Source organism: Zerene cesonia, chromosome 19, assembly GCF_012273895.1.
Source record: "Zerene cesonia ecotype Mississippi chromosome 19, Zerene_cesonia_1.1, whole genome shotgun sequence".
NCBI classification, from domain to species: domain Eukaryota; kingdom Metazoa; phylum Arthropoda; class Insecta; order Lepidoptera; family Pieridae; genus Zerene; species Zerene cesonia.
In genome coordinates, this window is record NC_052120.1 from 7,149,946 (window position 1) to 7,163,519 (window position 13,574).

General features: G+C 33.8%; 1 protein-coding gene across 1 annotated transcript in view; it reads left to right on the forward strand.

Moving 5' to 3' along the window:
- The window catches only part of LOC119834546 (headcase protein), a 45,967-nt gene extending 41,162 nt beyond the window's left edge, over positions 1 to 4,805 (forward strand). The window contains exons 3-5 of the mRNA XM_038358937.1: positions 321 to 509; positions 1,990 to 2,178; positions 2,802 to 4,805. Coding sequence (XP_038214865.1) covers positions 321 to 509; positions 1,990 to 2,178; positions 2,802 to 2,972 — 549 coding nt within the window. The 3' untranslated portion in view covers positions 2,973 to 4,805. The remainder of the gene's footprint in view (positions 1 to 320; positions 510 to 1,989; positions 2,179 to 2,801) is intronic.
- Positions 4,806 to 13,574: the final 8,769 nt, after the last annotated feature.

Genomic DNA, 13,574 nt, shown 5'->3' on the forward strand with positions numbered 1-13,574 from the left:
ATATTGTTGTGAATAATTTTTAATATAAACTGAAAATAATAATGAATGAAAAATACTAGTATTGTTGTGAAAAAACGTAGGGCGCTTTGTTGTCATTATTATTTTCAGTTTATATTAAAAATTATTCACAACAATATTAGTATTTTTCGTTCATTATTGTTTTCAGCTTATATTAAAAATTATTTTATAGTTTTTAGTTTGACGTGCTTTAAAAGCGTGTTTTTTAGTTTTTTAAAACTATTTTTATTACGCTTGTATCCAAATAATTAGTATAAATCCATTTGATACACAAGAAGCTAAGTCAAGTATTGTTGTTGCAGATCGAAGACGAGGGTAACCATGGTAACGATGACACCAGGCTCTTCATCCTTTCCACACTGGCTGGTCAGCACAAGCCGAGGGTGTCCTGCGCTTTATGCAAAGAGACCCTTCACGTGTTCGACCGGTATCCTCTGGTCGACGGGACTTTCTTCCTTAGCCCACGCCAACACACTAGCAGCGCTGTTGAGGTAGGACCACACTTGTGTTATACAAACTTTTCAGCTAACCTTAAAGAATTTTCAAAAATCAGGGAAACCTTAGAACGGATCAATTTGAAAATTTTTTGAACAGATCTGATAGTTTTAGGAGCACGAGAGGCCACGTGTTGTAAATTATATTTTTGACATGCTATCATGGTCCTACGGAAATACGCTTAGAATTTCAAAACAATCTGAAATATTTACTGTAAATTGGATTTCCATAAAACCATCCCGTGTTTACAAAACTGTTGTTAAATCATTCATCAAAGCTACATGTTTAATTAAATATACAACTTATCCACGCATTTCCTCTTATTCAATGCTATTTCATCTCCCATAGACAACATGGATAGTATATCAATGATACACTCGTTAATTAAACATGGGGGGAACAAAACGCGTTTTAAATTGGCGAGCCTCGCAGGAAAGTAAATTTCTCAAAGTTAAATAAGACGTGGCAAAGTTTGTTCAAGTCTACAAAATAGCGTCCCCCGTCGCAATCCATGCGACGAACTTCTCGGCTCGGCGTTGTTTATTCAGCGAATTACAAGAACGTGAGCTCACGGATACTTATGTTTGTTTGGAGATGGAATTAGCATTCCCCCTCGCATCCATTCGGACTAACCCTTGCACAGGTGACATATTTCAATGGATTATCCCCCTTAATGTAACGAATCTATGTATGGAAAGCGAGAAATGCAATTCTTATTACGAATTCCACGCTGAGACGAATAATGCCCATAATTTTATAATTGACAACTTTATCTATATTTATAACCAGCGGTCCCTCTTCACGCGTCGTACGTTTATGTTTCTTTCTACCTTAACAAAAATTTTATAGAAGTTAGCCAAACAGATCCGAGAGCGTTCTCGAGTGTCAAAGCTTGGCAACATTTTTATTTATATACCTATATTGTCATGTTTTATTAACCGAATTCCCAAAAAGTATAGTCCCTAGTGTGTACAGGGTACAGTGCGTACTTTAACAATAATAAACCAAAAATAATTTTCCGACATAAGCTAACGCGCCTGTATCCATAATAAAATTGTACATTGGAATATATCTGTGATATTCATCGTTACAGCTTATTGGTCCTTGCTTACGTGCTTTGAAAAAGCAGTCTATTCCCCTAGGTTAGAGGTCGTACGCTTTCCTGTGTACATACGTATGTTTTGCTGCAAGGGACTATTAATGAATTTGCTGTAATTGCAAAATGGCGGATGTATCTTAATTACCAAGATACGAATTACAATATATTTTTAATAGTAACTCTTAGAAAATACACATTTGAAATGTTTACAATTAGGATGAAATAAGTACTTGAAACTAATTTAAACTCAAATTGATTTTAGTTATAAAATGCAATGTTAAATCATACGACGTTTCTCAAATAACAGCAATTTCCCAAAAGTATCTGCAAAAAGTGTCGACCACGCCTTCAAATAACATTGAGTCTTATTCCCACAGGTGAAAGTGGAAGGTCGCACGCAGTATCTAACCTGCGTGTGCATGGGGTGTTTGGAGCGGTGCGACCCAGAGCGCACCATCCGCTGCCGGTTCTGTGGTCAGAAGTGGGACGGGTCGTCCTTGGTACTGGGCACTATGTACTCTTACGACATCTTCATGGCCACCCCGTGTTGCGCTGAACGATTGAAGGTTAGATTTAAGTGATTATAAGTGTACCAGATCGATTATTTAATATAACATGATTTGGAAATGTACTTTTATTCATTTGTTTGAAGCGCCATTCAGACAGTAAAATTGAGTAACGAGTTCTGCTGATAGTTACATGTCGCTTAAAATATTGCTAACACATTTTCTATAAAGAGAACTTTCTCGTACGAAAAATACAATATGTTCTTTGAATCATGTTAGAAAACTCATATCTGCAAAAGACGGCGAATTCGAATAGGATTGAAGCTGCAATTCATTGCACAAAGCGCACCTTGCAAAAGGTAGTATTTTATAATTTAACAAAGCCAAGTCTTTATTTCCTATTCTCCGCTTTTGTTATATTTTTATTGTGTTTTACTATAGACAAGTAGCTAGTACAGTTTCATTTCTATAGATGTATGATTGATTGATATTTCATAGTCATATGACATTGTGTTTAGGATATTGTCATTATGAAAAAATAAAATGTTGAAGTTTATTAATCAATAAGGGGTTATAAATCAAAAAGATGCAAAAAGTTAACAAGAATTCACACCGAAACTAATTTTATTTCCGCTTCAACGAGTGCCAAATATATAGCTATAAAGGATGTTTTATTTTAACAGTGCAACAACTGCTACAAGCCACTGCTGCACCCGCACCAGCGGCTGAACTACTCCGACTACTCGCACCCGGTGACGTGCCCGCACTGCCGCGTCGTCGACACGCACTTCGTCAAGCCGCTCACGTACTGCTTCACGAAACGGGCCTTCCCGCTGTTCCAGCAGTGGCCATAACAAACGGCGGTGCCGGGGCCCTCCCCCGGCACCCCCCCGGACCCATGGGGCCTCGCGCCCTCGCCGCCGCGCCGCGCCTCGCCGCCCGCGCTGCGGCCCGTCGTCAACACGAGCATGGCCCGCGCACCCGAGCCGCCCGAGGAGAAGTTCACGCCGAGCCTGGCCAGCATTACAGAGTCGCTGTCCCTACTGGGGCTCAGCCCGGAGACCCTGGCGATGAGCTTTGGCGAGTCGCTGGCTGAGCGCTACCTGGCTGCGCTGCGCCCGAAGCCCGTCGAGCGGCCCGCGCAGCCCGCGCAGCTTGCGCAGCCCAATCTGCAGCTCTTCTCCAACGACTTCATCGACTACCTGAACCAGATCGCGTAAAGTGAACGGTGTGACGACATGGACATTGCGGCCTCCGCGGAGGCCCTAGGAATAATTTTTGTTAAATTAAGTTGGTATTATTGAAAGTAATTTTATGTGTCGGTTTAGATCGTACTATTGATTTTATTTTAATTTTATTCTGTACTTTGTTGATTAAAATAGATAGATGTTGATTTTTATCGAAAAATAATATTTACTGCTGAATATTGTGACACCAGAAATTGCATTTTTTTTTGTTTTCGGTTTAGTCTCGGATCGGCTATATCTGTTCCTTGTGAAGGACCTAAAGGGATTTTTTTGTTTAAATTATTGATTCTTCGATTTCAGTGATACTGATACGGTGACCCTATTTGATAGGTGTTCCAGTTCGAGTGGTGTGTTATTTAGTTCAATTTAGTTTATTAGTTATGTTTTATTTTAGCAAAATTTTAAACTTTAACTTAAGTGTTATACAATATTTTCGTAGGTTTATTGCAATCTTTATTTTCTCCCACCAAAATGGCACTTTCACCCGAGGGACATCTCGAAAATGCCAGTTAGGTTATTTTCTTAACAATTTCATTTATTCTTTTTCACTTAATTATCGGTAGGGGTTTTAATTATAAGTGATTGCTGTGTCACCAATAATATGATTAGCTTGTGGATATGTATTACGATTACTCTAAGGTTTATTGTATCGAACAATTGTTTTGGTTTATGTGAATAGCTTCAGTGATTAGCGGATGATAAAATATTAAAAAGTATTTATTTGGAATCGTGCCATATCAACAAAAAAAAAACGAGTCTCGATGTTTGGGTCAGATATAAGGGTAAGATTGCCGCTCATCACCGAAGTTACCTTCAAAGTTGTCCTTTTTGTTATATTAAAATTTTGCTACGTCTATCTATCTTAGTTTAGATTAAGATTTTCTTATAATTATCATGAATGTCTATTTGTTTGTAAGTATAGCACTTCGACGTGTAGCGTTGAAGCGATGCCCATTTACTCATTAACGTTTAAAGATAAAAATTTTAGATAAGTTTTTGATACATTTGATACTTACTCGCAAAGTGATTAAAAGTGATAAATTTTATAGAAGTAGACGTGTGTTAGTGATAGATAAAGTGGTGCGGATAGGTAGGCGCTTACTGTTTACAATGATAGTGAAATGTGAACCGTCGTTCGCACCGTAGGCAATAATTCTATGAAGACTTGACGATTTTTATAGGTGAAAATTTTTGCATTCTTCTAAAATCAAAACTGCCATTTATCTTTTGTAAATTTATCACAACGGGACGGATGCACACGTGTTTATGCGTAGCGACATCAACTCGTATGGACCACGAATGCTAATATTTTCTACGTACATTTTGTAATATCTTTGCAACAAACGAAGCCTAAGGGAAGTAGACTAAATCTTTGCCCGGTCTACGTTTAAACAGTGTGCATTGCCCTTATTAAGTGTAGATTCTTAAAAGAAATTTATAGAGGACTGTTTGTCCGTTAGTGAAGGCCTCATCATCACTATCATCCGCATCACTGCACCATCATCATCATCATCCTTGTCATTTGGCACGGTTTGATTGGAAGACTGGCTGGCTTTGTCGTTCATTGATGGTAAAAAATTAATAAAAAATCTAAAACTTTTTTGCAATACAAGTTAACATCAAATCAGAAAAAATTAATTGATCAAAATATCCGCAAAGTTTTGCCAAAAAAGTGTTTCCATCTATATATCATAACAAAGCAACGCTAGCAGCTGAAACAATTATTTGAAATATTTCACCAAATTATTCGATTAAATTGATTTTCAGTGTAAAGGAAAATTAATTCTCTCATATTATTTGATGATATTAAAATATGAATTAATGGACCATAAACGCCAGCCAGTCGAGTGTGTTTGTACGTATACCTCTCTTTAACGTTTTTTAAATTTGTATTAACCGCTTATTTATTCTAAGATCGAAAAATATATCTAAAATCAAAGCACAGTAAATAGTATTGTAAATAATGCCGTTTATCTTATTGTACACGCAGATGCTTACAAAGTGTTTATTGAGATATATTATTGCGTATTTCTAGTTTAGCCATAAATCGATAGTACATAATATCAACAATATCAAAATCCCTAATAATTTTAATCAAATCCCCGTAACTGTAACGCCATATCATATGTTAAACAATTTTAATTTTATCGAAGTTTGCTCGTTCGAATATAGAAATATATTTAAAAGATTAATATACATTATATGAATGTATATCAATAAATATTTGAAAAAAAAGATAAAAAAAATAAATTTTAGAAACGAGCTGTTGTTGGTATATTTAGGAAAATATTAAAAAGAACCAGATCATCTGATGGTGACCATGTACAAATGATAGTGAAATGGCATTACAGTTGCGTTATCTAGAGAAAACACAAATTATAGAATCATATTGTTTAATAGTCAAATACAGAGCCATCTATCTTAGATTATTATAGATCATTTTTACAATGACTCGCAAAGATGTCGATCCCCTCTTTCCGGTACAAAGTTATGTAGTGGTAAATATCCATTATACTATATATCAAAGTCCTCCGAAACATATATAATCGATTTTTATTATAAACGTTTCGATATTTAAGATCTTATCATTACCTCTTTAGATATAAAATAGAAAATTTTATTAACAGCATAGCAGAAGCTCTAAAGAGAACACAGTTAATTCCTTTATGCATTTCATCTCTCTAAGGAAGTTTCGTACAATTTACATTATTTAAAGATCGAAACAATATATTTCTATAAAAAGTTTAAACGTTTTTTCGATTATACTTTTCGTTATATAAGTACGTATTTATTTTTCATCGAAATTTATTTGAGTTGGTTTATAAATATATATATTTTAAAGAAACTTGAAATGGTTGTACGTGGAGGCTCATAGCAATATTTCATATAACTTCGCAGTCGAAAATTAATCGTAGTATGTGTTTGATTATTCATATTTTAGTGAGTTATTTGTTCAGTTTTAATAAATGTAATTACACAAACGTTGCCAACTTCTTAGTTTATTTGCACATATATTTGTTAAATTTTTGTAATTAATAACAATTTATTTAGACACCTACATTCGAATTTCATGTTGAATTTTTATGTGGTGTAATTTAGTGAATTGCTTAAAAGTACAAAGAAACAATTTGTTACTTTTGCAAATTTTATAAATTAAATCAAATACATATTAAGTAACAGATCTAGATAATCTTTACGAAATAGTTGCTGTAAATCCTAAATATAACGCGCAATTGTTTCAACTCACATATACGTGACTCGTTATAATATTTCATTTATATAAATTTTGTTTTCGTTGGTCGATTTAGGAGCAAAAATTGTTACTTAATATAAAAACTATATCTTGTATTTATTTCCTGTATATTTATTTGAATTTTATATTTATTGAAACCTATTAGAGTAGTATAGTAGCACACAGTACTTAGAAAGATCGTCATAATAATCTCTCGAGTAGTAAGGTCTCGTGTCCCGCTTCTCATCATAGGTTTAATCGTACCTTATTTCCGCGGTAGTTCTCTTAAATTTAAGTATTTCATTCAATAATTGGTGTGAATGTGTGGAGTGGTTGTGGTCATATCTATTATTAAGTCATCGTCACGTTTTTTCATAATATTACTTATTTCTTAATGATAACCTCGTGCCAAGCGAGTTTTGTTAACATTGTGTACATTCTGGTCATAGGCGCTGCGTGAACGCATCGCAGATAGGTATTTCAAATTAATTATTATTAATATACCCGGTGTCCCATTTGTAGAGTGGTATTACGCGCTTCTCTTCTTTGCTTCGTCACTTGCAACTAAAAGCCCCATTCATAAGTAAAGTTAAATGTTCTGGTGATAAAGGTTGGTCCCAAATTGTGATAGTCAACAAGACTTGGTCGCGGATAAAGATATGCTAGGTATAAGCTTTGTGATAAGGAAAATAAGGAACCAGTGGAGAAAATAAGCAATGTTTGTACATTTTAAATGTTTCTTAAAGGGCTGTTATGTAACAACCCCAGACAACAATAGAAATGGTGATTGGAAATCATACATACCTTAGTTTCACATCCATTTCAGCATACAGAAACCCCAAAGATACAATGCAATATCTAAAACTGCGTCCACTAAGCTCAAAATTACTTCAAACGCATTGGCTGATTCTAGTATACGGCTGTTATTGGTTAGTGAAAGCAAATCAACGTGTTAATTATATTTTGATACTCGATGTTTTCTACACTATGTAGTAAGTAACATATTAATATTTGTATTAACTTTTTAGGTAGGGCTTAACGTCGCGTTCCATTGCATTTATCAATCTAACAATCATCCATGTATCACGTGGTACTTACGTCTTTGTGATCGAGTTGAAGAATTTACTTCATTATAGCAACCGTGAAAGTGATATACCCAGTAGCTGGTATCGCGGAAGGCATAAGTGTCAGTTCTATGGCTGGATGTTAACCACCACTGCTAACATTCGGTTTAAATTACGGAACGGTTCCGAGAATGCTGCACGGACAATCAAATTGGTGATAATCTTACGAATTGGTTAATGATAATAATTAAGTTATTGCGTGGCAATTAGACTAACATTAACTACGTAATGCGCGGGGTGCATCAGGGTATGAGTGTCATAATTTGTAATAGCATAACTTTTTGTACTTTCGTATGAATAACGAGTAATTTAGAGGTAACATTTTTTTCTAATAATATGTATAAATTCGTAAATTAAACATCAAGTAATATACGTTTTTTACTGAAATCGTAGATGTAGTATTTTTGTAAGACAAAATCGAGTCTTGTGCTCGTTACGTGTATCACAGCGATAATAGGTATTGTACGACAGCCCGTGAGTACGATTTTGAGAAGTAATCTTGACTGAAGCTCTTGCTAAAGAACAAGGGAATTGAGATTTCTTCTTGATTGAAACCTCACGGAAGCTATGTATTTTTTATTCGTAGATTAGTAAGTCTTCACCTAACGTGCGTTTCTAGTGATCAGATAAGCTTTTCGTGTCTTGTAAGGGTTTCTTTAATGTTTTCACAGTTTATTTTCACACTTAATTGGGATCAATTTATAAATATCTCTGACTGGTGTGAAATTTCAATAAATGAGCGCTTTCTGTTGGTGCATATTTACGTTCTAAAAATATGTTGTTTTGAATATAATTAATGTATGTCTGTATGAATGGATAATTGTCATGTTATCAAAATTTTCCTCACTTTGTGTAGGTTATCTATCTACACGTCGAATGAGACAATTTATAATAACTGTACGATGTTTCCTCGCAAAGATACGAAACATTATAAATGGTATATTATACCGTATTCCCAAGTACATCATTACATATTAGCGTCTAGCGGTTTTTATAACTTATCTCAATATGTGGTCGTGTGGTCTTTTAATATGATCTCTTGTTTAGTTACAATTTTTCTGGAATAAGGTTCGATATCGTGAACGGTTACGAGGTGAGGAAGCTCAGTAAGGAAACGCCAATCGTTTAGATTTTAAAATTGTTTAAAATTAAGTGCTTGATATAATGTTAAGTCATTTTAAATATTCAATATATTATTATAGAGGTAACTTATACCATTGAAAAATGATATTATTTTTAGAATGCCTCGATAGGTTTCTGTATATTTTTATACATTCGCAAAAGTCGATGCGTACGGAATTGGCACAAAGAAAATGTTACTATGCAGTTTATTATAAGTGAGTAAAGTTCCATTTTGTAACGATTTTAATGAATGAAATGAAAAACTATTACTTTATAATGATAGTGAGCGTTGTATTGTCTATTTTGTAATGTTGGTAAAGCATGTTTAGTATTTAAGGTTGTTTCAGAAAATTGTAATAAAACTAAGGAGGCAAAAAAACATGTTATATTTTATACGGATACTGATATTACGCCCGCTCCATCGGCGGGCCTCGTGTTACTTTACGAATGTAGTGAGTAAGTTTACTCTTTAAAAGAGTTTTCGCAGGTAGTAGTTTTAGTAGGCTTAGTGTTTTTTATACTGGCTTGATGTTGTGACATTTACTATTAATATGATATCGATACGCAGAACTACCGAACGAGCGGCCAACACTGATCAATAGCAGAATGTGTAGTGGGTATACGATGATGGAATCCTTACGTTTTTATTTAAGGCATGAGCGGGCAGCAATTCTGCAGTCGTGATCTTTACCAAAGTGTCGCTGTTCGCATGCATATCATTTTAATACGACGCTAGATACGTTTTTGGTACAAAATTTAGCGAAGTTTTTTATTCTATTCAATTTATTATATTGTTAGACAATTCTGTGTTGTCAGTTTTGTAGTGGACAGTGCATTTTCCAATTGAATCTAAGCCGTTTCTAGTCGATTTCATCGGCTTACGAATGAACCTTTCGTCCGATCGAGGATGTCAGTTCGAATTGTCCCATTACAAGTCTGGCGATGAACCTGAATTACTTCACTTATTTAGTAGAATTATATTATCATCTAGTGTTTCCGATTATGTTACGTTTTATATTGCTTATATTATATATTATGGATACAATGTTCATTAAGTATTTAATATTCATTTGATGAGGACCTAGTCGATTCTCTATGATATCACATCTCCCAAAGTACAAATTCCTTGTTGTTTAGTCCAATTTTGTTTGACTGTTATTGACTGGAAATTAATTTAGAGAGAGTAAGCCTCGTTACCGGGCCGTGGAGAAAGTTACGTCTAAGGAGGACTGGCTTTGTATTGAAATTTTCTTTGCCTGCGATGAAGCAACTTAATACAACATGCATAATTATTTTATGGTTTGTACCGCTATCGTCGCCGACAAGGATTATTAAATTATAGAATACATGTGTAGTTAAAATGAATGCATAAATAAGCGTTTGCTGATTCATGTCATATTGTGCCGCCAAGGCGTCAATAACCATTTTATGTTAGCAGCTCTTTATCTTAGTTTGATGTTAGTATAATTTTTAATATTTTACCTTTAGTTAATGCACAATTTGTAACCCAATACTTAGTTATTTTCATTTTTCCACTAATTTTAAGCTTCTTGTTTGTATCATGTAAACTTTGCCCAGCAAAATATCTTTTTACTTATATTTTGTTATACTTAATCGCCTACTACACATTATCTAAATGGAAAGCTAATTTGCATTGAAATATATTTCAAATGACACTATACCTACGGTAAATACAATAAAACCTTTATAAAAATATAATAAAACTTTTAAAAATACTACGTGTTTTACTTATACCCTTATCCAAATAGATTATTCCTTATGCATTATGCAATCTTTGTTCCAAAAATGTGCATGATTTTCTTCTATCTTGCGAAAATTGTACACGAAACCGATAAACTTCACACATACACCAAATAGATATAAATTGAAACATCCATATATATATAGACTTACTGTACTGTAGTAACAAAGGAAAAAAATGCTGAATTCAAATAAATCTATATTTAAGAAGCCTAAAATTTGCGTGCCATTGGTAAATAACTGAAATTGTATACAGAGACCTCAAGTAACTTAGCAACAAAGAAATTCTGATAAAAACTTAATTAGAGATTTTGAAGTTCGCACTTCGCAACATGTTTTAGTAAAAGTGGCCTCCAGTCTTATCTGAATTATTTTTGCGGGACCGAGAATATTCTGGCAGTAAATAAGTGGGTAAATTAGTGTGAATTAGCTTTTAATTGTATAAGTAATGCGAGATTATCGATGGATGGAATAAATGGGTTTACGTGACACATTCACTCCGAAAGACGTATAGTACTGATGATTCATGTGTTATAATCTGTACTTTTCTTTCTACCTCTGGCTATAGAATATAATCAAATCAATCTATATTCAGAGTTATTCTCTTGAGGGGTTGCACAAACATTGACATATAGATGTAGGGCTCATTTGTTAGACTTGACTAAGAACAACAAGTATGTAAACAATCCCAACCATTCCGCATTTATTCATAAGGATTTCAATACCCATTGAACAAATGAGTGCGCAGTAAATTTCGTCAAGTGTCCGCTTGAAGGATATTCAAATCGTGTCTAATCCTACCGCTACAAATTTAGAGATAACATTGAAGTACGGGTTGCTTGAGCAGACTTGTATTTCCCCTGTAAATAGCTGCTTTAGAATTAAATGAACATTGAATTTGCATCGCAGATTTTGAGATTTGGAACGTAATTAGCAAGTGAGATATGTTGCGATCGCAACTACGTATTTACGCTTTTTGGTCGTGCCTGGTTTTTGCTTATGGATATTTTATAAGGAAATCGTAAATCTAAAAAGTGAAGCATTTATTCATCTTAAATGTCGTTAATATTTATGTATGACTTTACATGAAACAGTGCCTTCTAAATTTGGAACATTTAAATTGATAAGATATTTTCATACATTTCATCATTCTTCTTATCATCATTCTTATTAATCTGATAAGAATCGCCAGGATTAGTAATTATCCTAACTGCATAGCAAGAGTACTATGCAGAGGCATTAGAGCAATGTGAAAATATAGAGTGAGACATTTTAGGTGTTTCTTTGATTAAAGCATGTTTTTAGATTTTATTACCTTCATTTATCTCTAAAAAATATTAGACATTATTAAAATCCAATCTAGCTCTTATAAACAGATAATTAACGATTGCATATTGTTTGAATACGTATTGTAAGTTTCAAATTAGCATGCTTTATTAGGTTCATAAATAAATTAACAGTTAAATTAATAGTTTTCACGTCTACATCGCAATCTGCAATAATTATTACCAGAGGCTCTATTTCAAACACTCCTGACCCAAGATGTCGATTATATGAGATTAATGGCTTTACACCGTAACACTTACATAATTTAACTAGATTTATTGTTGTTAGAATCTTGATAATTAGTGATATTTGTAGTTACACCTTACTATATTAGTATCTGATCTTGGAAAGGTGAAAATAAACAAATAAATCTAGGCACTTAGGTATCTTATAGACTTAACTGTAATGAATTAAAAGATTATTGTAAACAAGGATAGCAAAGTACCGTAATATCTGTTATTTAATGCCATAAAGGTTAATAAACAGAGTGATCCTAAATTATCTGTTAATTATATATTTGCTACTTATCAAAACAGTACCTATTGATTAGTTATTTTCTATGTTTCGTAAGTAAACACTCCAGTTAAATTAATTATGCCTATTGCGAGAATAACTACAAATTAATATGTAAATTACTTTTGTGTTTCTCTTTGGCAAAGTACCAGATTGTTTTACTTCTGCTATTTACCAATGTGTGGCGTGACGATGCGTGACGTGTTTATATGTGATGATTTTTGGAAGTATGCTCGATAATATTCAAGACAATGTGGTTTGAATAAATTTTTGTTGCAAATGATATAATCTCTACCGGTCCTCATTATCCAAATAGGTCCATATTAAAAGCGAAAGGGTCTATCACGTTTCTGGCGCATAAACCCGCCAATAAAACATAGAACTATAAATGCGGGGTTAGTTTATAGAAATTTGATAATCATAAAGTGGACGGTATCGGGAGAAGGGACACCTTGGGGTACTTTATCAGGGCCTACAACGCATATAAAAAGAAAAAAACAGTTTTTATTGCATCTCGCTACGCGTAACTGCGTACGTTATATGGTTTTATGCATCGCATATTACGCGACCCGCAGACTGTTTACTAACTTGATTGGATACGTGCTCTTTTTATTTACGTAAAGAATTTATATTTTTAGTGCTCCTAGAATGTTAGAGGCTAATCCTCCCCACGGTCTATGTTTTCGTTGTTCAATCGAACGTGATATGGGATTTAGGTATTTGTGTTCTGTCCGCGACAGACTCCATTCAAACAGAAGATGGAATGGATTAAATGATTCAGCTATTTTTGAAATAAGAAATAATTCAAGCTTCGAAAACTTTGTCGTTAGCTGGTAGTTTAATTGAACTTAGATACTGATTATTATTAATTAATGACTGTGCATTTGCGTCAGATTTTAACCGACTTTAAGAATGTCTCTTCCGGTTTAGACTGTAACTAATTATTATAATAACTATGGTATTTTTTTATTGTAATATGTTGGCATCGCACAATTCGGTCATACGCATGCACATACAGCGAATGTTGGTAGCATTGTATTTATTATTTATTTATTAACTCTTTATTGTACTGGTATACAAATAAACCTTAAAAATAAAAACTTAAAACTAGACCAGCACAGAAGGCGACCT